This window comes from Nipponia nippon, unplaced genomic scaffold, assembly GCF_047370975.1.
Source record: "Nipponia nippon isolate SJK-2023a ecotype South Korea unplaced genomic scaffold, ASM4737097v1 scaffold_1, whole genome shotgun sequence".
Taxonomy (NCBI): Eukaryota; Metazoa; Chordata; class Aves; order Pelecaniformes; family Threskiornithidae; genus Nipponia; species Nipponia nippon.
The window spans coordinates 39,583,953-39,610,868 of record NW_028262290.1 but is presented as its reverse complement, the minus strand read 5'-3'; the positions used below and the strand labels follow the sequence as shown (position 1 = coordinate 39,610,868).

The 26,916-nt window shown below is 41.3% G+C and overlaps 1 protein-coding gene across 1 annotated transcript; it reads right to left on the bottom strand.

Annotated features, from left to right (window-relative positions):
• Nucleotides 1-9,942: 9,942 nt before the first annotated feature.
• On the bottom strand, nt 9,943-26,760 carry GGH (gamma-glutamyl hydrolase). The gene is made up of 9 exons (XM_087752465.1): nt 26,561-26,760; nt 25,903-26,017; nt 24,553-24,603; nt 21,271-21,355; nt 17,862-18,000; nt 16,884-16,990; nt 16,687-16,777; nt 15,269-15,406; nt 9,943-12,022 (listed from the first exon to the last, which is right to left on the bottom strand). Exons 1-9 carry the CDS (start codon nt 26,685-26,687, stop codon nt 11,901-11,903), a joined length of 975 nt encoding a protein of 324 aa, XP_087608591.1. The 5' UTR covers nt 26,688-26,760; the 3' UTR covers nt 9,943-11,900.
• Nucleotides 26,761-26,916: the final 156 nt, after the last annotated feature.

Below are 26,916 nucleotides of genomic sequence, written 5' to 3'. Positions count from 1 at the left end.
AGGCCAGCTCAAATTCCCAGCAAGACTGGCCTGGACTAGGAGAAAACATGGGCTGGGAACTGTCCCCAGTGGTCAGTATGGGTGGGTACACCCTGCTTTGGGTTTTAGCAACATGTGAATGAGCTGCACGGGGCGCCTTGAGCAAAAAGTTAGAGCACAGGTCCTGGCCCACTTTATTTTGTGTACTGACATAACCACAGTGATGGCTCTCCCCATCTTGTTGAATATGCTGTATGTCACATGTGTACACATAGGGGTGGGCATGGCTGTAGTACCACCAACCACTTTGCAAACCTTCAGTGCCTGGAGCACACATCATCCTCAACACCAGATCCCAGGGCAGCGGCAGGAGGCTTACAACATCCCCAGGGCTCCTCTTCCTTCAGCCTGGATGGATAGGGCACGGGGAGAAGATCTCTGTACAGGGTGGGGATTGAATTTTGGCTATACTTGAGCTCAGAGTGGGTGGAAAGCTCAGGCTGTAAAGTCTCCCTTGCCTTCTCTTGAGCACCATATTTTCTTCACTTCATGAACACAGACATTGAGGGGATACAATGAGGTGTGAGGTGAGGCATGAAGAAAGGTCTGAGCATGGGTACATTTGCAAAGAAAAGGATAGGGAAGGCAATGCCAAAACCATCCTCTGAATCATGCCATGTAACTGTTTGTTAGAAAAGTTCTACCTCTGTTAAGGAAAACCAAGGTAAGGACAAAAAGGAGGGAATGATATGGCATGTGACACAAATCATGGAAAATAGTGAAAAAGATCAGGGTTTTGAAAGGTGCATCAAAGAGGAAAACATAAGAAAGGGAATATTCCATATTCAGAGAGAAAAGGTAATTTAGAAAAATATGCCAGTCACAGAGAGATTAACTCCACGGGCTGTGCGAGGAGCAAACACAAAAGAAAGAGAAAGAACTATGCAGGAAACGAACAGAGAGAGTGGGCTTCTTCCATTACATTTAGGTTTCTGATGGCTTTTTCCAAGGCATGCCATGGGGGTGTGCAGTTTGACGGTGAAGTTGTCCACTTTTATAAAAAAGAGGAAAGTATTTGTCCTTTTTTAAGTATAAGGATTATATATAAAGGATTATATATATGTATGTATAAAGGATTGTGCCACTTCCTTCACACACAACTTTAATGGGCATTCTTTGCAGACAAATTAAAGGACTTAAAAGTTATTAAGAGCTATACATGAACACATATTGCTGTAGGCCATGGGGTTTTCTTTTTCATTTTCAGATGGATAAACTAATCAAGCATAGCTGAGTTCAGGAACTAAAAATAATGTGTTGTCATTTACAGGACTGGGTTTTATCTACGTCTCTTTTCCCTCAGGGGAAAAGTGAGAGACGTTAAAAAAAAAAAAAAAACAACCACAAACCTCAAAACCCTCCATGGAATAGGTTAAGAGACTCAAGTAGAAATGTATTATTCTTCATTGTAGTCAAAAGTGCTACTGAACACTTAAAGCAGTTTAAAAACACAGTCAGGAAATCTGACACAGTCATATAGTGATTGCCCTGAAGATCAGTTGCATGCTTCACAACTGAGAAGTTGTACACTTCACTCTCACCTTTTTCCTGAGAGAGATGAAATCTTTGCTGTGTGGCACCAGTGACTTCCCCTCCGTGTGGCTGAGTGGGTTGACTGATGGAGGGAGGGGAAGCTGTGCAGTGCCACCTGCACAGGCATAGGGTCAGCTACCACCTTTCTTCAGAGAAAGCCATTTCTGCAGTGCGATGGGGCCTAGTACAGTGAAATAGTGCCTCATTCGTCAGAGTGGTACCTTCCCCCTGTGACGGTGTGCTTCCCTGCTCCCCCCAACCTTTATCTCCTGTAACGCTGCACAAGCGATAACGACCCATGGCAGTCGTAATGGATGTGTCTGGTCATGATGGCTGTATCCGGCTCAAAGTGGATTCGGGAGACAGATGACAACACAATAGCCAAGGGCTATTGTGCAATGCACCCACCTAATCACAGAGAAGAAGCTAAAATCTGTGGTTGGTATGCAAATACAAGTATCAGTCAATCATCTTACCCCCATAAATAGTGAGCAGTCCAAGAGCCCTTTGAGCTCTCCTACACGGCAGCAGGCTGCACGCTCTCCCCTTGAGTAGGGACGCCTCTCAAGGTTACTCCTCCAGGTTGAGAGATTCCTTGACGCAACAGATCCTCGGTAAGTGACTAACAGCATGCTAAACTTTGTAATCTTAGCTAAGTGATATAAAGGATTAATCGCGCACATATAAACCTTTAGGCATAAACCATTGACCGAGTCTGGGAGTAGGATTGGATCCAGCCACACCTAGACTCCTCTCTGAGAAGGAGTTTAGAAAGCAAGGGGGTCCTTGCTGAGCCTCATGACTCAACAGAAGTGTCTCCCTGACAGTTTTGTCTGACCCTGTTCTCTATGCAGTAAATAATCGTGTACCTTGCCATTGAATCTTATTAAACCACTGTGGCATTTACCATTGAACTTTGTTAACTCGCTGTTTTATATCAATAAAGTTTATTTTTGCTTCTCTCTTACAAGTGAACTGCACTCTCACTCCATCCACAACACCTTCCACCACCTTTTCCCTCAAAGGACTTGAAAAGGCCCACAGAATTGGTGCTACATAACAGATTCCCTGCAGCAGAGGGCTTAGGGATTATTCACTTCGTGCGCAGCCTTCTCCTGGCATTTTGCTGGTGGAAGCAGATTATCAGCGCTGATGATCAAATGGTAGCTACCCGCTGAACACTGCCATTTCATCCCTGTCCTGATCTGTAAGGCTTAGAAGAAATCATCTCTAAGGATTTCCGTCTTTCGCATGCTGCAGCTGGCAGGCAGGCAGATGACTGAAAGCCACAGGTACTTGTTCAAATCAAGAAAAACAAGAGTCAACCAGAAGTCCAATGCCTGAAGAAACTCACAGTGTTAACCAATTGCAACTGCCACGTCTTGCTTCAGCTTGCATCCAGGACCTAGGTGCTAGTTTCTTTTATGGCACTGATGTATACCTTCTCATTTCCATATGTTCGCTGTATTACAGCAGCTGTCCCAGCAAATCCCAGCACACTTGTTACTGTACAAACGTGTAACAGCTTCCAGCAGCCAGAAGGCACAGCAGGTAGGAAGGCAAATGGAGGCAGAGAGAGGACAGCAGCTCACCACCAGCTGTGTGGTAAGTCTGGATGAAGCTGTCCCAGGCTGGGCTTCCTCCCGCATCACCTTGCAACCCTGCTTCTGCCCGGGAAGGGCTGTGGGATCTCCTCGCCCACGCAGGAGGGAAAGAGGCAGCGCTAAGAGGTAGTTCAGCTTCAGTGTGATCATCAGTGTGATGGAGGGTGTGAAGCAGGGTGTCAAGGTGGCCAGTTGGGATGCTTGCCCAGGCAAGGCCGTCCCTGTACTGCCTGATGTCCACATCAGCGGACACGGCTTCCTCCTCCATCTGAAACTCCCCGCATGCTGTCACGTTCTCCTGCTTACCCTGGCATTGTAGACCATGACATTCACAATGCAATTTAGGCTCCAGGCTGCTCTATAGTCCACCAGTTGAGCAAGGGCCCCATCTTCAGGTGGAGATTTCTGCAGTGCGCTGAGGAAATGAGGTTAAGTGGCCCGAAGGACCCAGCCTGGCTGCTGTCACTCGGCCAGTGTTATTTATCACACCAAAGCAGTCTGCAGCTTAGCTGTAATGATCAAAATAGAGTGATTGCAGACAAAAGAGGAAAGAAGACTGGGCCATAATCAGAAAAGTCTAGAAAGCACCAGCTTTTTCTACCGGAAATTTTCATGAGCAAATTTCCATAGTTAATGGTATCAAATGAAAATGCTTTGCAGATGCGTAATATACCAAGGCTCAGTGAATTTGAGAACAGCAGATGGCTTATATACATCTGAGGAGTTTTTTAATATTAAACAAATAAATGAAGATTGGAGAGGAGTGTCAGTCACACATCTTGTTGGATGTTTAATCAGGCAGATGAGACATCCCAAATTTTAATTGCCTCTATTTTTTAGTGCTTCAGTCTAATTTCAAATTGCATAAATGAAGCTCTTCTTTAATTTCTCTTGTCTGGTTTGAAGTCTTGGTATCTAGATTATAATTTATCAATAAGTTCTACAGGACACAGAGAACAAGACAACTACCAAAAATCCTGGTACTCATGAAAGTATAAGATCATGTTTCTTTTTAATTGCTTCTCATATAATTAATCATCCATCTGCCTGGGTTATATTCTTCAATATTATAGTCATGAGTTAAAAAACATGCAATGAATTCATCGCAAGCTTAGCAGGAGATAAGCTGTGCTAAAGGAATAAAAATGATGTGTGGTAGTGATTTAGAGGCTGCAGCAAAGTCCATAAGAAAAGTGTCGGTTTACCCCTTCATTTACCATATGGGGTCATCTGTCTTGTAACTAAGCACTGAGCAGGACAATAAAGCTCTGTTCTAAAGACAGCTTCTTTTTTTACAGGATTTTTTTCCCTGCCACAGTAAATCCTAGCCCTAATGGCACTGTGTAAACGTGCTCCCACTCCTCAACCTGGGGACAACTGATCCCAGGAGAGATCTGCTTTGTGTCACCCACAACACCAAATAGGCTAGTATCTGGGAATTCAAATTATACACCAGCTTTGTTAGCAATGTCACTGCATAGATGAGCATTCAACTCCAGTAAGTGCACGGGAGGTTTATTGTGGTCACCGCCATCCTTCTTGGACCACACAGCTGTAGGGCAGCAGTAAGGAAGCACATCTGCTGCCGGGAGGGATATCCACGGAGCAGAGGATGGGGCTGACGTCACATCTGCGAGCCTAGCTCTTTGCTTCTTTATAAATCATGGGGATATGGCCAGCAAACTGAAAAGGTGAGCAGGAGAGGAAGCACTGCTAACCTATCGAGGTCCCAAGCAGCAGAAGAGAAAAAAAATCCCATTTATTTGGACAAGATACAATTTCTAAATAGAAATCATTTCATGTGCTACATAGGTATTAATTTTATCTCTTATGAAGAATGAAGGAAGACAGAACATTATCTGGCACCTTATGACCTTTCTGAATATCACTTTAAGTCCTTTGTGAACAGCATAAATACATGGCACGTTTTGCGCACATGTCTGCGCTCACTGGTGTGGCAGCGTAGAGTACGAGCCTCGGGCTTGCTCTGCTTTTAGGAAAGTGACACTCTCCTAAATTGTTTAAGTGTGAGACGTGACAGACTGGGTGTGATTCGTGAAACCCTGACTTGTCAAACCTCATCTGCCACGTGACTTGTATTTTTCCACCCCCACAGTTCTGTGGCCTGACTGCCACAGCCAGCCAAGCCACAGAAGGCGGCATCACTGCATTTAGCACCAAAGCCCTGGTGTGACCATTGCCACCTATGCTGAGCCTTTGCAGGAACGGTTGTCAAGAGGGTAGTTTATTGTAAAATAGCCTGGACTCTGCTATCAAAATGCTCAAGTGAGGAGTTTGGGGAAACGAAAGATGCCCAGCAAGCCCTGCTGTTCAGACAGGTGTTATTGTCTGGACTGGTATTCCCCATGCTGATGTGATGTGATTCAGCTTCTCTTAAAATTAAATTTATGTATAAAGACACATTTTCATCTGTATCATAACTTTTCCGTACTCACTACACTAAGGTGAGGCTAAAAGCCACAGTATATCCACAGTGCAAGTTTCACTTCTCTTTCAGTTAAAACAGTTGGAAATTAGTCCAGATTTATTCATTTCATGTGTCTCAGGCCCCCTGGGAGTGGAAAATAAAGAGGAAACTGCTGACTGATTCTGAACAGCTTGCTTAGGGAAGCCTTGCAAATGCAACTGAGGGAGGGCAAGAGCATTGATAGTTAAGAATACAAGGACATGAAAGACATTTATGTTAAAGTACGGGCTGCCTAACCATAGCTCAGGCTAGGACGGCCTGAGCTGCAGCTTCAGATGGCACAGGCTGCTGCTTCTGCTCCTTCCTTTCCAGCATCTCCCCCCAGTGCAGTGCAGCAGGCTGGGCTCCAGCTAGCATGTGCACTGGTGCTTCAGGGCCAGAGAGATACTGGGCTTCTCAAAGTGGGAGTAATTTGGGAAGACTATGGCAGCTGTTGCTGGAAGAAGTAGTGACTGCTGGCTAGAAGTTATGGCAGAGTAACTGAGCTCCCTGAGGAGCTGCAAAGTAGCATGGGCAGCAAGAACCAAAGTAGGAAAACTGCAGGGATGTGTTCAAACTCATTCTTGGGAGGGAGGAGAAACTTGAAATAAAGCTTAAGAGCCTAGGGATGAAGGGTAAACCAGCTTCTGTTTCTAGTAAGAGGAAAATGTTGTTGTTTTCAGTTTAGTAGCACAAAGAACAAACAAAACTGTTGTGGGTATAACTCCAGAGACAAAAGGTTTACTGGTACTCTTGGTTGAAAGGGTGGAGTGAGATGCTTCTTGCAAATATTAATGAGAAATAATCAGTACAAATTCCTCAAATGAAGGCAGAGCAGGTAATAAGGTTCTTCAGATTTCTCTCTTTTCCACTGGATGTACAAAACATGGTTAGATCTGCTTTGAGAGGCTGCAAATGGCCTCCATCAGACTCCACCAGTGGTACAACGGTATAAATGCTAGCGATTAATTTGGAAGCCTAGAAGGATTGCAAGGACTAACTCCATCCAGGGTGAGAATGGGTCTGGCCAAAATCTTTGGAGTACTTCCATTCTGCCAGGGACTCTGGAAAAATCCCAGAAATTGTCTGTAAACTATTCATTGTACTTTTTGTCTCCTCTGTAACACTAACATTATTATTAATAAAAGGTAATAATAGTATTAACAATTAGTAATTAGTATAATAACAATAATTGTGTAATTAGTCACAATAATATGTCTCATTGCCTTTTGACTAAGCAGGTCCTTACAAGTTAGTCTAGTGTGAGAGCTGCGGAGTTAATCCCAGTGAAGTACAGGTCTGTGAAGTTTAAACTTCCCGCTCTGAAGCTGAATTCAGAAGGTGATTACAATCAGTTTGTATTGGTGCCTCAAGGAGGTCACTGGGAGAAACTAATTTCCTAATGTGCTCCTAGCTAGAAAATTGCTATTTTAGGCTTTCTGGTTTTGCTGATCTACTCTTCAGGAAAATAGTGAGAAACTACACACATAGGAAATCAGCTCTCGGACTTGTATAAGTGCAAAACCACAGCGAAATACCTTCCAGTCTAGATCATCAAAGGAAGCTTGGGAGGTACATAGTCCCAGGCTAATAGTACTCAACCCAATTGCTTTGACCATCAGAAGCAGCAATTGCTAGAATTTCCCCCCTTCAGCCTTTTGTTTTGTTTGTTTTTTGCTTTTCATTTACAGAAAGCTTGTTTGCGAGGGCTGTTTGTTCACTACATTTCTGAGAACCACAAAGAAGAGAATTTGAGGTTTTTTGCTTAAGTTTGGAGCAAATGCTTTGTTCAAGTGCTCTTTCAAAGAGTGACAGCTATTTTTAGATGGTCTAGACTTTTTTTGGTTATATAAGAACTCAGAGAAAGTTGGCTCTTAGCACATACTGCTTACATTATGAAACAGATACAAACATTATGAGGAAGTGATGAAAGCTGGAATAGTATCCTGATCAACATGTGGCCCTGGGCAGGCTATTCCTCACCGTTTGCCCTATAAATAAGCACTGGATTAGGAAAAAGGCCTGCCCTAGGGAAAGACACAAGGCTAACAAGGGAATGTAATCAATCACCTCATAGTATCTGTCAATGTCTTCCATGTAAGTACTCAAACCAAAATAATTTGAACAGGCATTTAGAAACCTCAATGGGACCTGAATGCTAGCCAGCTCCCATAGCTTTTCTGACACCACCACCACCAGATACATACAAGTGAACTCCACAGAAGAAAAAAAAAAACACCCCAGATAAAATAAAAAAAATAGTTAATTACTGTGATAAAAGTGACTGTGAAATCTTCTTGTGTACACCGTCCCACCTCAATCCTGAACATACTTGAGTATGCATTTTGCATGCAGTCTTCAGCTGCCTGATCACACCCCCAGCTCTTTCTCTCCCCTCAGGACTCCTGCCTCATGAGGGCAATGCAGGAGTAATGCACAACTGGGAAACTATTCGTTATTGTTCCTCCGGGTTGTTCAAACTGTCCCCATACTTCCTTCACTGTTGCAAGAAAAGAACCACCACATCCCTAATAGGCCACTAACTTCTATGGAAATCTGCCCAGAAATACAGCATAGTCTAGCTTTCAATATCTTTTTGCTGAGTGGCATCCATAGCAATGAATAAGCAAAAAAGGTTGAAAATTAGTCTAAAAATAAGCTAGTCAGCATTGAAGCAGGAATAGGGTCATGGTCTGCTCAGACACTTATCTCTGCTTTGGATTCACTACCGTGGTGGGGAATTTTGCACAGCTGGTCAGCCCCGAAGGGGTGGGGTTTGGGGTGGGTTGTTTGGCGGTTTTTTTCCCCCCACAAAGCAGCTTGTGGGTTCGGCTCTTCCTCTTAAACTCTGTAATTAAAGCACGCACTTACTCAGGATGTTTTTTCCTTGTAATTTCTCCCTTACCTGAAGGAATTCAAACTGGTCTTTCCTACCTCCCAGGCAAAGGTTTTCTAAGCTCAGGTTCTCAGTTCTTCCCATGTAAGCTGTTCTCTTTTGCATGAGCTACTTTCGTATTTATAGAAAAAGGAACCTGGACAGATTCTATAGCTATAGGGGAGGAACAACCACCTGAAAACAGGGATGTCGTTCCAGGTACCTCCAGCTAATGCTCAAATGTTTTAAATATTCACCGGAATCAAGATTTAATCCCAGCTGAATTAACTCCATGCTCATGTGCTTTGTTTCTCTCCTGCAATCCTGCCAATCGGGCCAGTTATGCCAGTAAGATTCCAGCCTTAGTCTGCCTCCTCCCTTCTTCTTCCCCAATATCCCAAATACCCTGGTACATAAGTAAATACCACAGTACAGTAAATATCCTATTCAACATGTCACTTTAAACTTTTGAGACACCACCACACCCGATGACAAAACTGCCCGAAATACTGGGTCTTGTGGGCCATCTAGTGGTAAAAGCAGAACAGTACAAAGAGAAAACCAAACTTCTGAAACCTTCTGAAAGACGATTTAATATAATCCGCAAGGCACACAGAGTTACCTTGCTGAATAATGGATGTTTTTCCCACACAGCAGCAAGTAAGATGATTAGGCTCACAAGCCATACTCTGAATAAGCTGAAAGTATGGCCACAGGCTCCTTTTCTTCTCTCTCCAGAATTAATCCTAAAAACTATATTAGAAGTTGTGTCTGAGCAACAAAAAACCGTATTGTAGATCACTTAGAGCAGAGAAGAGGTCTACTGAAACTTCTTTAAGACAAATTTTTAAACCATCTGTTGGGTGAGTGCTAGCCAGTTCTAGGGTTCCTATACTTTGCTTCTGACTGGAGAACTCTATGGAAGATGTCAGGTATTATAAGGAACAGACAGAAGTTTGCATTTCATTGAACATTGCAGACAGCAGTTGCTTCGCTTACTGCTCTCAGAGCCCTGAGAGCACCCACCGGTTCTGCAACCCCTTCCCACCTTCGTAGGGGTTTGGCTGCCCATGTGCAAGCAAGCTCCTACACCCTGCACCTGGGACGAGCCTGCTGTGAAAAGGCCACATGAGAGACCTGTCAGCAGCCTTATTGAAAGTTTCTGCCCCTTGGCTCAGCAGCTGCATTTAAGTGCATTTAAGCTCAGGCCCTGGGCACGGGTCCCTGCCTCAGCTGTGCTGTAGGTATGTCTGTGCCGGGCCATGGATCTCACTTATCCTGACCCTGACTTGCTGACATGACCGTACGAAGTGGACACAGGTTGCAGTAGCCTCCTGATTTGTGACTGTCACAGATGGAAATAAAAAGACAATGACTGTTAATGCTTTATCCATGGTACCTAAAAGAGAACAAAAATACACATCTGCTTGAATAAAAGTTTATTTCATGTATCATAGAAAAATCATGGATACCATCAAATAAGGCTTTAAAAGATAAAGGATATAAAGACACATACAAATTTATAATAAATACACTGCTCTCTCATCATATTACACACAATATTCCCTATGGTTACACACTTAGGAACTAATTACTACCATTGCAGGTAGCAGACATTTCACTTGCAAGATTGATCTGTATTTTTAAGGCTAAATCCTGCCCTCCTTACTTAGGCAAATTCTTAGAGCTATTCCAAAGAACTCAGCCTGAACAAGAAGACTGGACTTAGTTTGTAAGTATCTTAGCTGCTACACTTAATATGCAACTGTAGAGCTTAATCCTCTTTTTACACTTGGTTCTCCTCAGGAGTCAGCTACTATAGTTAATATAATAAAGTCACCTATATTAAAAATGAGTTCCATTTACTGAATTTGGCTGATCTGACAAATGTAGAAATAATGTGCAATATCACATGTTTAAACTTGTAATTACCTGGTAGTGTCTTTCTGGTAGTCACAGTTAATGTTTCCTTATAGTTTTTTTAACTAATGCATTCCACCTTCTCTTACGCAGTTGTTTCATGATAAAGAACAAGTTAGAAAGTCTTTTACTTGAAAAACCTGAAAAACGTACCAGCTTTATTCAGATATGGTACTTGAGAGTATAAGGTACTACAAAACAGAGCTGAGGTATAAACTTGAATTCTTCTTAAACTCCAAACCCCTATTGATGTTAACAGAGTTTGGAAGCTGTGCAATAGAGGAGAGTTATATTTGATTGTCTCATGTTAGTTCCTTTTTGGACACCACACAAAACCACTGAACAAAATTTTCACTAAGTCTGCAGTGAAGCAAAGAAAAGAAAAAAGGTAGCACAGTGTATTGAATGCAACTGCTATTATCACATTATGTCAACATTAATAAGTTTCTCACATACATTCATCTGCTGTTTGAATTCCAGCTGCACTAAACTACCTAACGAGACAGAAAGAAACTACTGTCTTTACTAAATTAATGGCAAACTACCTCTTGACTCAAAGTGAGAATTCTATCCAATAGCTACAGGAAAAGTCAGACTACGTAAAGAAAAAATTAGGTCCACATTCTTTTAAATACGAAGAAACGGATGTCTGCATCTCATATCTGTCTGCTGACTCCAGTTAGTCTCACATAAATTCTTGGGAGGATACATAAAACTGAATTTGAAAAGAACAGAAAGTGGAATCAGCACTTAACTATGCCCTCCAAACTTACTTATTTTCCCTGGTATTTGCAATGCCTAGTTTATACTGAATCCTCATATTTATGTAGACTTCACAAGGTATAAGCACTCCAAACAACGCTGAATGTACAAGAGAAACAGTTTCACAAATGGGATAGAACATGTGCTTTTTAGGCAAAAATGTGTCTTTGCTATCATGCCTCCTTACTATTTTGGTCATTTTTTCAAATGACAAAACAGTCCCTGTCAAGAACTTGGTTACATAAACATATTTATGACAAACCCAAGAGTCTCATTTGTTACATCATTTGAAAAGGATAAGATTTTACTAAAGCAATGCATCTAAGCCTCTAGTGCTCATAGTCCACAACATTTTGCAAAGATAACTCTAATATTTTAAAATGTATTAATACAGTGTTTTTCCTGGTACTAAACATGATTACTTCCAAGTTTATAAGCATAATCAAGACCTCTTCCCTGGAAGAAAAATGCATTTTTCTGTAGCTTGCCTTAAAGTGTGATCCAAGACAATTATTGTTACTGAATGTAAATTTTTGTATTAATGGTCCAACAGTGCAGAAGAAATACAGGATAAATCATTGTAAAGGAAAAGAACTGTCCTGGCTTTCTGTCACGTGCAGTGCACTATATCAGCTTAATTACGCAATGCTGGCAAATAATTCCATTTATAAGTAGCAACACTGCACCTTTGACATGATACTCAATCAAAAAAATAGATTTGCTGAAATGAAGAAAATGTTCCTGTATAAATTGGAGTATAATTATAAATCAATTCTTTTCTTTCCTCATCTTCACTGGAGAAACGGTGCAGGCTCTTCCGGGCTGTAAAACAATGTAAAAGTACAGATCAGACCACTTTACTGCTATTGTTATTACCAAAACCCTGTATTGGGTTTGCGTGGCAAGGGTTTGGTAGCCGGGGGGCTACAGGGGTGGCTTCTGTGAGAAGCTGCCAGAAGGTTCCCCTGTGTCCGATAGAGCCAATGCCAGCCAGCTCCAAGAGGGACCTGCCGCTGGCCAAGGCCGAGCCCATCAGTGACAGTGCTAGTGCCTCTAGGATAACAGATTTAAGAAGGGGGGGGGAACTGTGCAACTGCAGATGGAGAGACGAGTGAGAATATGTGAGAGGAACAACTCTGCAGACCCCAAGGTCAGTGAAGAAGGAGGGGGAGGAGGTGCTCACCGGAGCAGAGATTCCCCTGCAGCCCACGGTGAAGACCACGGTGAGGCAGGCTGTCCCCCTGCAGCCCATGGAGGTTAATGGTGGAGCAGATATCCACCCGCAGCCCATGGAGGACCCCACGCCGGAGCAGGTGGATGCCCGAAGGAGGCTGTGACCCCATGGGAAGCCCGCACTGGAGCAGGCTCCTGGCAGGACCTGTGGACCTCACACTGGAGCAGATTTGCTGGCAGGACTTGTGATCCCACGGGGGACCCACGCTGGAGCAGTCTGTTCCTGAAGGACTGCGCCCGTGGAAGGGACCCACACTGGAGCAGTTCGTGAAGAACTGCAGCCTGTGGGAAGGACCCACATTGAAGAAGTTCATGGAGGACTGTCTCCTGTGGGAGGGACCCCATGCTGGAGCAGGGGAAGAGTGTGAGGAGTCCTCCCCCTGAGGAGGAAGAAGCGGCACAGACAACGTGTGATGAACGGACCGCAACCCCCACTCCCATCCCCCTGCGCTGCTGGAGGGTAGGAGGTAGAGAATTGGGGAGTGAAGTTAAGCCCAGGAAGAAGGGAGGGGTGATGGGAAGGTGTTTTAAGATTTAGTTTTTATTTTCTCATTATCCTACTCTGATTTGATTAGTAATAAATTAAACTAATTTCCCCGAGTCAATTCTGTTTTGCCCGTGACAGTAATTGGCGAGTGATCTCTCCCTGTCCTTATCTCGACCCATGAGCCCTTCATTATATTTTCTTTCCCCTGTCCAGTTCAGGAAGGGAATGATAGAGCAGCTTTGGTGGGCACCTGGCATCCAGCCAGGGTCAACCACCACACCTCCTTGACAGTATCTTTCTTGGCAACAGAAGTTATTCTGTGTAGCATAACAGCAAATGGAATTACAGTAACTTGTATGTGAAGAACTGTGAAGATACATCTTCAGCAAGCTGGTTATAGCATATGCTATTACTGGGGAGAAATTTAATTATTAATTTAAAGTCAAGACTGTAGAAAAATATTTATCCATGAGATACTGGCAGTATCTACCAGAGATACCAGTACTTGTAGTACTGAAAAAAACGCATCAGAGTACCAGCCTACTGAAAGTTGCAGTGTTAGCATGGACTGTGCTGGTGAGGACAATAAAAACTGAATCCTTGTCTGGTTTATCGTGTTGGCAACTCTACACAAGTTAAAATTAACGATGGATGGATATGAAAATGATATTTCAATAGAATGGTTTAGTTATGAAGTAATCATAGATGAGTATATTTTTGCCAGCTGAAAACACTTTTCTTTTTTTACCCCGTGGTTTATTTTCAGAGTTAAGGAAGACATTCTGCCTTACATTAGCTAAAAACATCAATTACTCATTGCAACGTTATGATATGAAGTACTCAGTAGGAGCAGCTGTAGACAGATTGGGGAGGTAATGAAGAATAACTCGTAATTTGGTATATGAGATGGGGGGTAGACACATATAGGTGGCTGACACAAGTTTTCTCTACTAGAATTGAAGGTCAACAGGTCCAAAACCTAGTGACAGATCTGTGTGATACTATGCATAAGCTCATTATATGTGTATACATATATGAAAGAACTCACATGCACTGTGTCTCAACAGAACTTACAAGCAGAGTTGGCACTTACTTTGCCACATTTGCTTGGATAATGGCCTGAGCAAGCTTACTTCTGCCTGTAATGCACTGTGCAGGCAGACACTAGAGAATGTAGCAAACAAAACTAGCATACATGCTGCATTCTAGTATTAGACTACAAAAGAAAAAACAGACTCATACCATACTTTCTTCTATTTTCCCCTTTTGTCTTAGTCTCCTGTAAGTATGCTATCAAAATTTTTAAAATACAGGAAGCTTATGGATACTGACGAGGAATTTTATGTGATTTTGCTACCTTTTTGTAAAGGGGAGTAGGACTACATTATGCAAAAAAGAGCCTTGAACTTGTATGAAGCACAGCTCTTATTTCTGCACTCTCACTGACCGGGTCAGCACAAGTTGCATTTCCTTAAATCACTGTCTGCTTTCTCCAATTAGGTTACTCTTTTGATTAGAGATCAAATCTAGAGACCAAACTCAATTAGGTTATTGATTATGTTCTTCATAGCCCAAATCGATCAGGTAAGACAATTTCATAAATAGTCAATTTAAAATATGAAAAGTATTATTTTGGCAGCATGGTTTAATAAGGATAAATAAAGGAATAAATTAAGTTTGATCCCTTCAAATACTCCTGTGTTTATATCCTGCTTATTTATAGAAAATAGACCAGAAGTGTCATAAATTATCAAAATTCTACACATTAGTTACTTCTAGCTTCTTAGGGTATAAACAAACAAATTAGCAGCTCTGTAAAATTCAAAAACTTCTTGTGCTGTCTATAGCATGTAACTGTTGGGCACCATATTGCACCCCTTTGATACATCTGTATACTGTCCAAGCAGTATTTATACTCTTGGTGCATATATTTTGCAAGCAAAACTGAGAATACATTGAATGACTGTAACTCAGTTTGGAACTGAAGAAACCTCTAGAATTATGAATGAAGTATTTTTTTTGTTTCATTGTCTTTGTGGAAGGGAGGCTAAAATGTTACAGTGATCATTTGAAACAGTAGAAAGTCACAGCACAAACAATGCTTTTGAGCCAGTCTACTCTGAAGAGTTTATGGAATGCCTGGCCTTTTGATGTCACTTTTACTAAGTCATTCTATTTCTAGTATCCCTTGTGTTTTTTATAAGCCTATAAAGCTTGCAGAGTAATCTCCTCAGAAAGTAGTAAGAGGTACTGAACTTTGACAGCTGAAAAAGAGGTCTGTTGTCTTCAAAGATTTTCACTAATGCCTCACTCTAAAAAACAACATTTATAGATAATAAACTTTTTACCTTCATTAATGAAGAAGTCAGCTATATAATATGCTGCTTTTATAGCTGATGGGGAATGTGGAATGCCTGGTGAATTCTTCCACTCAAAAGGATTTTTCTCTGGATGCCACTGGACGCCATAAATTGGATATTTGTATGCTGCAACAAACACAAAGCATGTAAGCAACATCTACACCTTAAGAATTATGTGCTTAGTCTTACTGAAAAAGAAACTCAAAGGATAAGCTACAAAAATACCTGACTTATCAACAGTTTCACAAAAGCTTAAAGAGCAAGTTGAAACACTGTTAAAGTCATAGTAGAACTGAAGGAAAAAAAATGGACATTGTAAAAGAAGGGTCTCATTCCATGCAAGAAGATTTTTGTACATCACTTTTTTGATTATTAATTTCAGAATTTATAGAGAGAGAGATATATACTAAAAAATAATGTTACAAGTGTATCAGTCTCAAAACTTCCTATCTACTGCCAGCATCACTCAACATACAATATTCACAGCCACACAGGATATCCCTGGCAGTTCCATGGGACAGATCCAAGTCTTAGGATCTCCTTGAAGGCCCAGTCAGGCCAGGGGCAGCTCCTATCTGCTCTGTGCCAGGCCTGATACACGCAGGGGGAAGCCAGCCCTTAACTCTCTTACAGAGAATAGCAACACAGCAGCTGATGACTGCTCTGCGATAAACCGCTTGCAGGCATGAGAGATGTCTGTTATTAGCCTAATCAGGTTTTCTGATCAAACTGCTATTCTTCTCTTCTGGAGGACAGCCAGCATGCCATGCAGAAGAATCCCATGGGCTGACAGCTGGGCCCTTCTGTAGAGTGCACTGATCAAGACAAACCACTCCCTAAAGAGCTAACTTGTTTCCTGAGCTGAGCAAGCCTGGTGCAAAACATACGCAACACAAGGTAAGTAATACAAAAGGCTTTTGGAGGAGGGCAATTACCAGTACTCCTTCTAAAGTAATGAGGCATGTCGCTGTTACCTCAGTACCCTGAATTGTTCTTCCCCTACAACAAACAGATACAGAGCATCACAGCAATGCAAGCGTAAGCAGACAGAAAGAAAGCAAGGTGCAACAGAGGTACGTTGCACTTTAGAGGGATTACACTACTCCAGGACAAGTGCTGTACACTTCCCATCACAGCACATGAATATTCCAGTGCTAAAGTGTAACAGTGTATCTGAAAGGGGAACAGCGGGTGAGAGAAGTAATTAGGCTCACAGATATGTACTCAAAAGATAAAATATCCCTGCAAACAGAGCATGTTCCTCACAGCCAGAGCACCAACAGGGCTGATGCTCACCCTGCTATTCTAACAGCAAGCTTGCAGTACAAATTAACATCAATGCCACAACACCTCTAAAGAACTAGTTTGTTATAGTCACAGTTTACAAAGAAAATTCATTTCCCTACCTTCCATGGTAGATATAAACTCCACTTCATCATTGGTGTTAGTGGTCAGAACATTATAGAACTTATGAAGCTTTTCATTCTTTGTGAAATTCTGTGATAAGGGGGGGGGGGGGAGGGGAAAGATGTTATTTGCTCATTCATTTCTAGTTTTAACAGAGCAACTGCATTTGTGTTCAGGAAATAAAATGATCAAATACCTCCATGGAGAGGCTCCACACATGAAAGTTTGATGTCAATGGCTCAGTAGCAAATGCATGTAATACATCATCAGGGAAATTCTTGAATAATCTACTGCCTTTTGCAGCTATTACAAAGAAAAATGAAAAAAGGATATTGTCCATTACCCAAGCTGCTAACAGATGGACTAATACTGAATGGGAAACAAATTTACTAAAATACTGCATTAAACTTTTTTCTGTAGTATAACTTTATGATTTTACGATACGCTGCAAGGAATCAGTGGAATAACTACAACAGGTTTCCAATATGCTGTAACCACTGTCCTCCAGTCTTGACCCAGAGAGGACCCAACTTTGCTACCTAAGTTCTCGCTAAAATAAGCATCATTCTTTGCCACTCATTTCGGTGACCTTTCCATTCACAAGGAGCACAAATGACAGAATTTGTGAATGCCACATGGTCTGCAGATGGATTACTCACAAATTAAAAGATGAAGTGTCAACAGAGGCCACATTTTACCAGTGTTGCTGAGTGGCACAGCTCTATCTTAAAGGATCTCTCTGATTTCAATATTGTGCAAGTGGGACAGCAATGCTAATATTCACCATTAGGAAAGATGCAATCTGAAAAATTTAAAGTCACCTGCTCTCCTAGTTTGACAGGTGTTGGACCTGTGAATTTTGTTCAACTCGGTAACAAAAAGGGACCTAAACCCACATTATTTTTGTAGGTCCAAATTACCAAATGACTCAAAGAGCCACAACTGCGTTTTTTGCTGACTGCTGTTGGTTTCAAATGGCTTGTGCTCACATGTCTGCTTTAGAAGTGACAGAGTTGCACTGACTTTATAAAAACAGCCATGGCAACTTAATAAGAAAGAATTTAATAAGATAATAATCAGAAATCTCCCAAACATTCACCCCTGCGTATTTATCATGAACAAAACACAACACCTCTCAGCAAAACTCAGACATGGGATGTAATGGATTTTTCACCTGAGGTAAAGTTCAGAGGAAGTACAACACCATCTGTCTTGGTATTAACGAGTAAAACTTCACCACTTGTGAGATAGGTAAGCTCTTCGTGTCCAAGACATGTTCCCCATATTGGGAAATAATCTCCTTTATCGTTAGCCTGCAAAATAAAAAGCAACAACATAAGGAAAAAATACTGAAGATTTACAGAAAGAAGACTGAAGAGAACTTCCTACCTTTTTCACTTTCTCTTGCGTAGGTGAGAAGTAAAACTACTACAGTAGTACAAATTGCTACCAGAGGAATTGTAACGGTTCAATTACAATTGAAATAAACACAGACTCCCTTAGTTTTTCTTCTAAAATATAAAGGCTAGGGGATATACACACATCCATTGAAGCAGTAAACTGAGCCTAATATTGATATTAATTTGACTGTTCAGTTCTACAAATAAGTAATGTTGAGAGTAGCCTAAACAGAAACCATAAAACGGCAACATTTCTATAAAAAAGGCAATCATAAGAAGGGACACAAACGAATCTGTCGCCATTTTGAGGAAAAGCCTATTCATTATCATTCATACTTTTATATGAAGCACGTTATGATCACATAGCAAGGGCCTTTTGCAATGTCCATACACCTGTGTCCACACCCATCTGTACTAACAAAACATACAGTCTTGAGTGACATACTTATATGCTTAACTAGCAGGTTTGGACCTGTGTTCCAGAAAGAGAAATTGTGAGTTTAAGCAATACAAAAAAGTGACAATCATTTTCAGAAGAGTAAAACTTGGCAGGTAAGTGCAAAAACAAGAGAAGAAAGCAAAAGGTAGAAAAGGAAAGCAAAAAGAGAACACAACTAGCTTCCCATCACTTAAGTAAGCACAGTACATACACACAGTGGAAATTTGCATTTTTGTATGCTTTAGTCCTGATAGTAAGCGCATGTTGGAGACTGGAATGTTTCAGAACTCCTGATTTGTGAAATCTGAGTAGTCTTTCTTAACTTGTTTCTAAATTTTTTTAAGTTATGCATACCACCCACCACCCCCCACCCCCAAAGAGCTGCTGCTCAAAAGCCATTTTTGAGAAAGCTGATATTACAAGCTTAGAATAAAAATGTTACCCTACTGCATTACAGACAGTATGATAATAAAAGCCCATATAACTACTTCTTCTCAGAGCAAAACATGGAAGATTTACAGAAAGGAGGCTAATAGTACTGCAGAGTCTTCATGACCACCCATCATGCATAGCTAGACACAGGACTCGCAACTCCACTGTCTGTCTTTCATATATGTGAGGAATAAAACCACCCAAGGCAAAAAATAGACTACTGTTTAAGAACAATTACAACTGAAGTGTAAACATTTTGTGCCCCCCCCTTTTTATACATTAGCCTGCAAGCTAAGCATATATCAAACAACATTCAAGACATCACATTTTAAAAACTAATTTAAAAGCTGGAAAATGGTATTTCATTTAGGTTTTTACCTAGCTAGTAAAATTCTATTGACTTGGATGGGGATTAGCATTACACGTCTTGTATTCATATTAAAGCAGAGCCAGACCAAGTCATTTTTCATTGTGAACATTTGAAAATGAAGAGAAAAGAAGCCGTCATACATTTTAAACAAACATAAAATTCAGTCAATTCCGTACCTGCTAATATATTCTTGACTATGGTAGCTTACCTTACATTAGTAAAACTACCAATATTTTATAGCACTAATTAAGTCTCAAAAGATGAAAATCAAAACACACAATCATCACAAATAGCACAGAAAAAACCCTCAACTTATAAGAAAGGTTTACCTATGATCAACTGAAAATTATTTTCTGCCTTTCACTCACCTGAAGTACACACACCATCTAATAAACCTGCCTCTCTGATCATAAAATTATGACACATGCAATTCAGTTAATCATTGTGAAATGTCAACAGAATTTTGTAATAGTACTGCAAACCATGAGAAACCCTTGCCCCAGTACTGAATACCAAGACACAGGCTGCACTTCACCCAGGGAGCAGTTTCAAAGAGACAGATGAGATATTGTCTCACATAAAAGTGAGATAGTCTTTGCAAGATTCAGGTTTAAGGCGACAAGACTAACAATCACCACATATACAGACAGACAAAAGAATAACAGCATTGGTGCCATGGGAACTGAAGAGTAGGAAACTTAATTACTGAATTGCAGCAGCTGACTGGTCCTGTGAATGCCACTGCCTGAACTTTCCTTGCCTCCTGTTGGAAAGTCGGCAGCAAGGGTAGAAGATGAATTCCTCACTGCCAGTGAATGCTTCTACCATGGTAACAGTTTAAGCACGGCTCACAACTGCCTCTAGAATTGGGCAAAGTTTTCCAAAGTATGACTTCTGTGACAATTTTAATCAGCGTTAGCTGAAAATGAAATAAAGCCAGTAAAGAGGAAAAAAAATGAAGAAAATTTACATTTTTATTCAGTCTCAATACAGATGATCCTTAACAAATCATAAGGATTGTAATAAAGCTCAGTGAATCTCCATGCCTTTCCAGAAAGCAAATTTTACTTCAAAATGTGTTGATTACTATCTGAAAAAACCCACCTCTTATGCTCTAAGAGAACTAAATCTTCAACAAGGATTCAGAGGCTTCCTGATGTTCTTTGAAAGAAACAGCTTTCCCAGAAATTTAATCTTTTCTTAATAAAGCTAATGATCATATAATTATTACAAAAATAATTACTATAACCTTTCAAGTGTTCTTCCCACTTTTTTTCATGTTATAAATTAAGCTAGTGTTCACTTTAAAAATCTGCTATATTTACAGTTACCAGCACAAAGAAATAGGTAAAATGATACAACATGCTAATGTAGATCCCTCATCTGCATCTCCAAAGATATATTTAAATCTACTTATAGATAAGTGAGAATAAAGGTGTTTCACTAGCTATAACACATACTTAAAGGAAGGCCTTAATGTTATATTATTGTAAATTGGTTTATTTGAGAGTCTCTCTAAAATTCCTTCTGAGTCTAAACTTCAGTCATAAGACTTCTACAAATGATCACATTTACATACATCTTTGTTCAACATTTAACGTCAATGGATACTCTGGGCTTTTGGAAGGAATTATTGTTACTTTATTGAAAGTTTCACACAGCCATAAAGCTCCAGGTACAATGAATAAATGATACTGTTCTCACTCGAAGAACTTGGGAGTTTAAGATCATGACACAACATATAACAGGAGAGGGTGTCAGGAGTCTGAATCTTAAGCTACGAAATGATTCTTTATGCAGAAACCAGCAATGAGCTACTTATTACCGGGCTTACAGTTAACACACTGGATGCCAATGGAAAACTATGAAAATATAAGCCTCCCTGTCATTTTGATCCCTGAACAGTGACAATAACAAGAACAGACTGTTCCTTAGTAATTACCTCTAATGCCTTGTGGTAAAATATCTTAGCAACCCTGGAATATTCTGAAGTCTTAAGATCCACACCACCTCCTGGAAAAAGTACCCTGAAAGGCAACATCCAAGAATCCGATTAGCAATGGTGATCAAACTGAAACCTGGACAATGTACACAGAGAAAGGTCTGATAGTGGTTTTAAGGGTAGGATTCAGGTCTAGATTAAGCTATCTACATTTCAGAAATCTATAGATAGGAATGTAAGCTTCCCTTATGGACAGCAGGGGTCCAGTCAGAAAAGTCAATGGAGGCTCAAATATGTTTTCTAGAGCAGACACCTACCTGGTCAGTAGGCTGAACAGCCCTGTAGGCTCCACTGGCTGTACTGACTAGCACTCCGTTAATTATGTGAGTTGAGACAGCTAGCGCACACGCAGGCAGCTAGGTTTAGGTGTCTTAGTCTTTAACTGAATCATATCCTGTATCTTAGTGTTCTTCCACTGAAGAATGGTTATTATCACAAAGTAGTGACCAAGCCTAGTGCAGTGTAAGGAAGAGGAGAGTAAACAGAAAATACACACAACATACAGATTTCAGCTGGTATACAAAAGGGTTGCTTGCCATGACTCTGTCAAATCCTGTCCTGACTCTTAGCTGGCTCTCCCTATCACTTTAAAATCCTGGCCCCAATCTTAATTCATCCTGTTCAATTTCAATAAAGAAGAACTGTGGCCCTGGCAGAGTGATCTCCTTATTGAAGACAACACAGATCAAAAAGTTTTTATTAAAAAAGGAAAAAAAGTATGTTTGGCCATAACCTTTGGTCACACAGGATCTAATATAGCCAAAGAAGACAAAGCAATCTCAGAGACAATTTCAAAGAAATAGTGCACAATCTTTCTCCACCACAAAAAAAAAAAAAAAAAAAAAAAAAAAAAGCAGCAATGGCAATTCTCTGTGTAGCTCCCCAAACCCAACCACCACAAAAGAAAAAGACTCAGTACAGTCTAGCAGAGATTTCACATGTACATGTGATGACATGGGAAGTAATCAAGTACCACCAGAGACAGTAACATGAAATAGAAGCCTCTTCTGGCTGTTACTGGAACAGTACCCACAGAACCGACAGAACTGAATGTGTGAGCGCTCCCTAACCCACTGCAGCAGAACCCTAACTAGATTTACTCAAGCCACATCCATCAGTTGCTGATTGTTTACCAAAATGGCTGAAGGATTTCCTCTACACTTCTGTGCTCTGGAAAGGGCAACCTGTATCAGTGAGATACTAACAAGCAGCTAGAAACAACTAACATCTCAAATGATCCGAAGCATTTGCAGAGCGAGTGTGCGTTTAAACCCTCGTGACCAGGTTTATTTTAAGGTGAATGATGCACAGGATCATGCAAAAGCCACCAAGTATTTGGTGGAGAAGTAGACCAGTATTCACAAAAATATAAATCAGATTACTCCCCAGTGCCAATATAGAAAATAAATACAGCTGATGGTATTTTCAAAACAGACCAGATTATAGATTTCTACAGACATCTAGTTAGACAAATAAGGCGATCCTTACCTGGAAGTGATAGAAAATTCACTTCACCTGTTCCTTTTGTTCAACCCAAAAACTGGCCAATACTAATTAGGAAAAACAATTATCATTTCTGGTAATGCAAAAAGGAAGTAACCCATTAAGTAGCAATGATAATGGTTTGACATTGTCATAAGCAGATTCAAGTGCAGCTACCTGTATTCCAGTCTCTCTAACTGATTAGAGCAGACAATGTCTACTGTGAATTTCAAAGGCTATCTCAGGAGTACATTGCTATATTAATAAAATTCTGTCTCTACTACAGTATATTTCATGATTTTAAGAAGGTGGTGTTTAATAATAAATAATTTCCAACTGCAAAGAACCTTGAGCTAAGCTCTTACAACATGAAAGATCAATATATCTCTTTCTTAATTTAAGTTTCCACAGAATGTAAAGTCCTTCCCTCTAGAGATCTTATTTGTTATTTACACACAGCTATACTGTGGAAGCCATTAGCTGACAGTGGAGGACAACAATAGGAAATATAGACCATCCTGACCCACCTACATAGCACAAATCCAACTGCCAGTCACTGCAAAGACAGAAGGACAAGGGAACCGGATCTACGTGCCTAACACCCTGCACTGAGGTAGGTGGTGAGGTAGAAAGAACAGGAGACCCCATTGGTGAAAGTCCTTCTAGCAACCAAAGAGAGGCCGGCAGCCAGGAGAAAGGGATTAAATGATCCATTTTGTCTCCAACATAAGGAGTCACAGGGGAGAAGGTGTCACTGTCTTATATTTGCTTATACCACAAGGCTGTCTTAGTGTACAGGGCATGCTGTGGAGGGTAAGAGGACAACGCTCTCCCCAGACAGCCACAGGTCTAAATCTGCAAGTTCTACACATGTTGATTAACATTCTAGTATATGCATGAGCTTAATAAAAATATTCATGGTTTATGATTCTCACCTCATGACTACAAGTAGCCTAATGGCGTGCTATGGGCTCTCATACAATCAAGCCTGTGAAGTGTGGCATCAGCTGGTTTAACTCTTCTAAAGTGCACTTTTCGCACAAGGCAAACATAAAAGGTTTTGATTTTGCTTAGTCCACAAATAAAATGTGTTAAATTAGATCACATTATCCCACATTTAAAATGTAGGAAGAACACATGTGTGGACAGTTGCCATAGGTCAGCCAAAAAGTTAGAACGTTTGTCTAACAAAGACCTAAGCCACAGCATCACAACAGGCAAAATGGGCCATTCCAGTAGCAAGAAAGCACCGAAAGAGAAAAGGGTAGAAGAGACTGGAAATCAGAAACTTTTATGATAGAGGAGATACAGAGAAGACTGGAAGAGGGAAGAAAGGATAGGAACAGGGATGAAACACTCAGCAAGTGCTATTAAATATGAAAATTAAGGTGATCACTCAAATGAGGATGAGGAAAAAAATAACTAACAGGAAGTGAGCTGTTTCACTTGTAAAATTGTTAACCACTATAACGCCACTTCTCTCTGCCTGCAGACAAGCACAGGAGAATGCCAAAATGAGCCTTGGCACTGTTGCAGATTATCTGACATATGTTCCTCAAGGAAGAAAAGAAACCAGACAGACATCAGATGAAACAGTGCTGTCTTAGAACATATTTACATGTCTGCAGCGCTCAGCACAAGTTCTTGAGAGAGTAGAAAGACAGTGTTCTTAAGAATATGGCAGAACTCAAAACCAGAACTATCACATCTTTCAACAGAAAATCAGTGCTCAAAACTTACCCATTTATAGAGTGGAATATTTTATCATATTCTTCATCTGAAAGATTTAATCTGAAACACCAAGAAAATAGTTACAGAACACATATGAAATATACATATTTAACCACAAAAATATCATCATTATTGAACAGAAACATGGGACACAAAAACCAGGTAGAAAGCGTACTTTAAACAGAATAAAATAGTCCCAAATCAAATGAAACATTTCACTTGAAACAGCTCAGTAGAGACTGAGGATCCACACGATTGAAAATAGAACCCTATCAGGTACAGTTCAGGATTAGGTACTCTGAGACCCCTTTGCAGACACTTTTTAAATTTAACATTTATATGAATGGCATGGTTATTATTTCCTGCAGACTGGCAACTCCGGTTTCCAATTGATTCCAAGAAGGGCAGAGCTGCAAACAGTGGGTCACACCCATTCTTCAGCAAAGATGTAGTTGAGAGGTGGAAAGGTGAGAAAGACCTCAGCATCAGCAAAACATCAGCAAACCGGTATGATGGCTACACTCATGCAGAACTGATACACTGGCTATATTCAAAGCATCCAGCTTTGCTGTATCTAACTTAGTTGCCAGAATTAGAAGCCTCCATTCATCGATGAAGCTTCTGGTCCGCAACCATTCTGAAAGCTCCACCAGCTACATGAGGAACACCGGCTTCTAATTCAGGCACTTAACTAGTGCTCTTATTGGACTGTGTAGGCACATCCTATTGTGATTTTCTACAGCTGCATTAGTATCATTTTTAACTTCTGACAATTATCGTTTTAACATCTGATTTTAGTGCATTTACTATCTTACAGTTAGTTGGCTATGTTGGCTATGAAGCATTGTCAGTTCGTTTACTACTCTGCTACTTTTTACCCAACAACCAACATACAACAACACATGGAGTTAATGATCCATAGTTTGAACAGAACTGGACTTTAGTTTCTTCAAGGAGTACCGATAGCCTTCCTCCATTACTTGAATTCTAGGGCTACAGAATGTGACAAAAGATAGTATGTATATATGTATCTAGATATCTATGTGTGGGGGGCACTACACATTAGATTGAATATAGCTAACTTCGAAAACCACAGATGCAAACTATGGAGGGTAATTTTACAGGTAAAAAAATATTATTTTTCAAAGAAAGGTTATTATCATAAGAAATATTAAAAATTACATGTTCCAGTCTGCTTTTGTTCTGATTTCTAAAACACCCTGAAAATTGTGGCATCTTCAAATAGCCTTCAAGGAGCTCTAAACACTCAGAAAAGCAGCACAACTGCTTTCTGTGTCTCTAAGATGACACCCTTACATTAAACAATTATTACCCACTTGTAAGGATATAAAAATCTACCTTATTGGCACAACTCGGGCACCGGCAGATTCCAAAAACTTCACATATGAAGCTGCAATATAAGAACTTCCAAATCTGCGGAACTTATCAAAGTGACATTCCTGCGACAATATCCCTGAAGGATCCAAGAAAGAAAGTTAGCACTATGCAAACAGCCAACGCTACACACCGAAAGACAAAATTAAACTCCGATTTCCTATACGCCATGTCACAGTGCTACATTTACTGCCCGAAAGAATTACAAACACTGAGGCAATATGGGGCATCAATTACAATGCCTAGTCACAAGGTACCAAATAAACACACGTTATCTGGCTAAGACTCAGCTTCCCTGCTTTAACTATTCAGCACTACTTCTCTTAAATAAGTTATTGGTATTTTAAGATTTTTTTTTAAACCAAGTATGTATAACGTAACGCTGCTTACAAAAGCTTTCACCAAACCTACGCTTCAGGAGACCTTTCGCTCCACGCAGAAACCGGCAGGGCTTCGGGTCGGTTGTGGGAGCCGTCCCCTCCCCCAGGACAGCGAAGGCAGGGCGCCAGGCAGCCCCGGGCCGGCCGGTGACCCCCGGGGAGCGGCCGCCGGCAGCTGAGGGACCGCCACCCGCTCCTGCCGGCTGCCACCGTGCCGCCCCTGCCCCCCCACCGCCCCTCACCAATGATGGGTCTCTCGTTGCCCTTCTCCAGGCGGCCGCGCAGCACAAGGGAGGCTGCGGCGGCGCAGCGGAGCAGGAGGAGGAGGAAGAGGAGGAGTGCGGCGGCCGGGACGGGAGGACGCCCCATGGCCGCGTCGCCCACCGGCTCTCGGACCCAACCGCTCCGCTCAGCCACCGGCCCGGCGCCGCGCAGCGGCCCGCCCGCCTGACGCCGCGCCGCGGGGCACGCTGGGAAACGTAGTTCCGGCGAAGGGGCGCGGGCGGCCTGCGCCCGCAGGGAGCGGATGGCCGCGGCCCCGCACCGCGGGGGCCCCCTCCCCGTCCTCAGCAGAAGCAACGCTTCTATCACTGAAAAG

What these genes read in the sequence shown, in the direction of transcription:
- GGH (XM_087752465.1), bottom strand. Translation starts at nt 26,687, where the DNA reads ATGGGGCGTCCTCCCGTCCCGGCCGCCGCACTCCTCCTCTTCCTCCTC. An exon ending in TTTACCACAAGGCATTAGAG is followed by an intron (nt 18,001 to 21,270) that starts GTAATTACTAAG and finishes TTTATTTTGCAG; the next exon opens with GCTAACGATAAAGGAGATTA. An exon ending in TCCTCTGAACTTTACCTCAG is followed by an intron (nt 16,991 to 17,861) that starts GTGAAAAATCCA and finishes TCTTTGTAATAG; the next exon opens with CTGCAAAAGGCAGTAGATTA.